General features: G+C 39.2%; 1 protein-coding gene across 1 annotated transcript; it reads left to right on the forward strand.

Annotated features, from left to right (window-relative positions):
* Positions 1 to 1,413: 1,413 nt before the first annotated feature.
* LOC138020550 (tigger transposable element-derived protein 6-like) lies at positions 1,414 to 2,460 on the forward strand. Its single transcript, XM_068867518.1, has one exon. It carries the CDS (start codon positions 1,414 to 1,416, stop codon positions 2,458 to 2,460), a length of 1,047 nt encoding a protein of 348 aa, XP_068723619.1.
* Positions 2,461 to 5,000: the final 2,540 nt, after the last annotated feature.

Consider the following 5,000-nt stretch of genomic DNA (forward strand, 5'->3'; position numbering starts at 1 on the left):
CACCAAGAAGCGAGTTTTTTAATCGATTTTGAGGTGGTTGGATATCTGATGAAACACTCTTTCGAGTGTTTGATATTGCTTCTCAATAGAATCAGTATTTTAAGAGATATTTGGGATCAAAGTTGGCGAAATTTTATGCTAATTAAGACCACATATCCAAACTTCCTTCACGGTAGTGATCTCTTTTGTTTTTGGCTTATGAATCATTAATGAGTTTGAGAAGTTCTGTTTCTCAACACAAGATTGCATAGAGGCTATTCAGCATTATTCTGTTACGCATGGCTTATTAGAGAAAACCAAAATGAACAGTAAACAGTGCGACTCTTCAGAGAGCTAAGTATTCTAGAGGTCAGTCCGTTTAGGGTACGTAGTTCAGATTGCATTAATCTTTGCCGATTAACTCCTTCTTTAAAATGTCAATCCATTTTCAGTGTGCATGGAACTTTCATCCCTTCCCCATCTCCACGGTTAATTGCCTTGCCAGTACAGTCGTTCTTCTTATCGGCATGCAAAAAATAGAAAATTGTCTTCGCAAAACGGCCTGATTTTCCTTTCATTAAATGTCTAACAACTTTATCATCACGTTGCACAGTAACCGCGTACTTGTGAACAATATTTCTTGGTTCTGGTACAGCGCTTAGCATCTCGTGAAGCTCTGGGGAGCAAACTTCTTGATATACATGATATCCTTTGATAAACGAATCCAAGTTAAAAGAGACTGTGTCTTCAGATGTTTGTGGGGAATCCATAGTTACTTGCAAAGCGAAGTTTATAGCTCTCAGCCTGAACTAAGGACTTTTTGTTGTCAAACCGAATGTACTATTACAAACCACATTGTGAAATTGCGTCGCGAATGGTGACAGACCCCGGGTGACAGACGCGGAATTTGGACTCTGCCTATCTAGCTGAAATTGCGAAACCACTTCTTCCAGTTCGCTTTCAATGAGATTCAATATTGCTGCTTAGAAATGTCAGGAAAGAAGTCTCTCAAACGTAAGATAACCACCAAATTTTTGGAGGAGAAATATAAAGCTCTCAAAGACATCGACAATGGTGTTGCTAAGAAAGAGGTAGCGACAAAGTATAGCATTCCTTTAAACACTTTGTCCACGTGGGTGAAAGATAAAGAGAAGATTTCATCTGCTTTCGAGAATGGGAAAAGTCCAAAGACAATGAAGCTCAAAGGCGCAGGCTTTGACTCTTTAAGCAAACGATATACAAGTGGTTCATGAGTGCACGGGAGCGAAATGTTCATGTCAGTGGTACCTTGCTGAAAGAGAAGGCAGTTTTCTTTGCAAAAGAGCTTCAGATTGCAAATTTTAAAGGTTCTGAGGCTGGCTTGATTGCTGGAAAACAAGGCACAGTGTCACGTTTAAGACGGTTGCTGGAGAAGCAAAATCGTGCACGTGTGAAATGACCGCTTCGTGGGATGAGACAACTCTCCCAACCATAATCTCCAACTACAAGCTTGAAGATATTTTCAACGCAGATGAATTTTGCTTGTTTTATCAAGCTCTTCCCAATAAGACTTTGCATTTGAAGTCTGAGAAATGTGTGGGTGGTAAGCACAGCAAAACAAGGCTTACTGGTATGGCTGCTGCAAATGCAGTTGGCAAGAAGTTGCCAATGTTCGTCATTGGTAAATCTGCAAGACCAAGATGTTTTGCTGGCGTCAGAAACCTTCCCTGCCGATACCGATCGCAAAAGAAGAGTTCGATGGACAAAGAGCTGGATAGAAAGTTTGTGAGAGAAGGCAGGAAAATTGCGCTTATTGTGGATAACTGTTCAGCCCACCCACACATTGAGGGACTTGACACTATTCAGTTAGTGTTCTTGCCTCCTAATACGACATCCAAGACCCAGCCAATGGACCAAGGCATTATCAGATCACTGAAAGCCCACTACAGAACCCTCACAGTTCAGCTCTTCATCCGCGCTGTTGACAATGGCCAGCCTTTGCCAAAAATAAGCATCCTATCGGCAATGAATATGCTAACTGCAGCCTGGGACAAAGTCTCAGAAATTACAGTTCAAAACTGTTTTAAAAGAGCTGGTATATCGAAGGAGTCACAGGAGTGCACCATGAATGATTCCGATGACCCTTTTAAAGAGCTTGATGAAGAACTCGACAACCTTAGAGAAAGAGCACAAGATCATGCACCACCGGAAGTAACCACTGAAACTGTCATTGAGTGTGATGATGAACTATTGACAGCAGATACTGAGCTGACGAGTGATAGCGATATTCTTGCTGAATTTTGGCCAAGTGATGATGAGCTTGAAGAGGATGATGAGGTTTTCATTGAAGAGCCGCCACCGAAACGACCCTCAAAACAAGATCTTTGTCACGCCATTGACATGCTACAAACATTCAGTTTGTTTGTACGGGTTGATCACGATTCTTTTAAGACCAACATTAAGAACATTTCAAGAATAGTCGATAGAGACAGATTAGTTTAGAAACGTCAGGGCCTATTAACCCACTATTTTTCAAAAACTGAGTAATTCTATGAACTCTGTGGCAGTATCCTGACGTTGAAGGTATTACCTGGTTTTCCCCCGATCTTTTGCATTGTTTTTTTTATTGTTACGTTACGTTCTGCTTGCACAATACATGTGTCAAGAAACATCTGATTACATATTCCATTACAACCAATTATAATTAGATTTACAGTATTTAAAAATGTACTACGTTGTAAGAAGAAAAGTGCACGTGCCCGGGTGCATGTGGTCACGGTTTTCCACTTACTTTATGGTCAATTGTTCTCAACTCCCGATAACTCGAACCTTTTTCGATTTACCTTGAAGGTTCGAGTTATCGAGAGTCGACTGTACTTTGTTTTTGAATATGATAATGCTTCATAATCTAAAAAAAGAATTTACACCAAGGAAACGTTTGACTCAGTATTGTTTTCCGCTGGCTGAGGAATGAATGAAGCGGAAAGCGTTTTTCTGACACACATCTGGGAGTCAGGGTGCTAGTGTGTGCGGGGGGTCTAGGTCACATGTGTTGTAGCTTTCAGTTTTCTTGTTGCCGTTCTTTGAGCCTGACCTGGTTGTGTGTGAGAAATGTACTTACTTTGTTTTTGAATATGATAATGCTTCATATAGTGCATGAGCCAGGGGGGGTTGTGAGTACCACCTAGGGGGACAAAGGCTAACACTACTTTTTGAAAAGTAAATCACCTGTAGTTAACAAATATATGTGATAGCAAGCTGTCACTCTTAGCTATGCCGAGATATTAAGGGGGTAGGGGTAATTAGTGAAATTCGTCAAATTTCGCATTTTGTTTACAATCACTTTGAAAACGTGTCAGTTTTTGCTTTTAAGAACCAGAAATTACTTGATAATATTTGAATATGATAAAGAAAGTATTTTAATGATGTTTTATGCAAAAATATGCCAGAGCGTGCACCAATGGTAGCATCCGCTGACCACCTGATAAAATTCTTCTCTGGAAAGCCACGAGGTAAGAACTAATGAATTACTTGCAATTTTTGTGCTGTTTTGATGTGAAAAACAAGTCTAAAATATGTCTTTTAAAAAAAATTGCAATAGAGCAGAGAACTAGATGATTATATAACCAAAAAACACTTTATTTTAGAGATAATTCTTCTCTGTTATCACTGGAAGTTTTCAAGATGGCGGCTGGCTAAATATTGGTTTATGACAGTTGAAAAGGTAGGAGTTGCATGGCATATTTTTAATTATTTCGAATACGTTGGTGTCTTTAATGTTATAAATGAAATAAGTGTACCATAAAAACTCTATCTGATACAGAAAAAGCATACAATATTTACAGAATATGCTATGAATTATGGATAAGAAACACTTGAAGGATTGCAAATATTTTTTTGATCGAGTCTACAACTGATGTAAGTTTGAGGTATCAAAAGTAATCAGGAATTGACATCGTTGCTTTAAGGTTAGTTTTATTCAATTCCATGGATTTGATACAACAACGAGGCCATGATGAAAACACATGTTTAGACTGAAGCCTTTTAAGCATCATTCTTTGCATCAATAACTGAACATGTTCTTATTATCTGTTTTCAGTCTTTACTGAACCTCTATGGCTAGCAAACTAGGCAACCATACATGTATCCTTCAAACTGTTCAAACTGACTCGGATGATCATCTCATCAGCCCCCAAAGTTATGAACCATGGTTGACACTATTCGAGGCTGCAAAAATTCGTAAGTTTACACCTGTGCTAGATGTCGCACAAAATCTGGAAGAACGCGAGGTCCTTTCAATATTTTACCATAGAAAATGTCGAAGTATATTCACCATGAAAAGAGACTTGGAAACAATAAAGAGAAAGAATCAGAACCCCCACAACGAAGAGGATGAAGATTTCATACAAGCAGCAAAGAAAAGAAATGTAACACCACCAACACGAGTATACAGCAAAGATTGTATTTTCTGCGAAAAAGTGAAGTACATCCGCTCAACCTCTTCTCGAGAGCCCTTAGTTAAGGCTGCTCAACTAAGAGTCGACAAGATGAAATGTGACCAGAAGATTTTAGCTGTTACCAGCAGGGACATAGTCGCTGCAGAAGCGCACTACCACCGATCATGTTACAGAGAATATACCAGACCCGAAAAACCTAGCCCAAGTTCTTCCTCTACAGACGAAGTAAGGGATGATGCAGAGGAAAAGGCTTTTAGTGATCTATTCAAATACATCCGGTTAGAAGTCATTGGAAAAAAATCAGTTGTTACAATGACAGAGCTTACCTCAAAGCTTGAAGTATTAGCACAAGCTCGAGGAAAAGAGAAATTGAGTGAGGCAACCAGAAAGCATATAAGGAGAAAAATAGAGGCGGAGTTTGGCTCTATTTTATTAATATTTCCAGATGACAAGGGAAAGCTTATTGTTGTTCCAGAGAATTTGAGTGTGGAGGACATCGTGAAGATGAATTTGGTCATGAAGAAAGAGCTTAACATTCTGAAACATCATTCGAGCAATATTGGTAAGATAATCAACCAGAGTTCC

The sequence above is a fragment of the Montipora capricornis genome, chromosome 10 (assembly GCF_036669925.1).
Source record: "Montipora capricornis isolate CH-2021 chromosome 10, ASM3666992v2, whole genome shotgun sequence".
NCBI classification, from domain to species: domain Eukaryota; kingdom Metazoa; phylum Cnidaria; class Anthozoa; order Scleractinia; family Acroporidae; genus Montipora; species Montipora capricornis.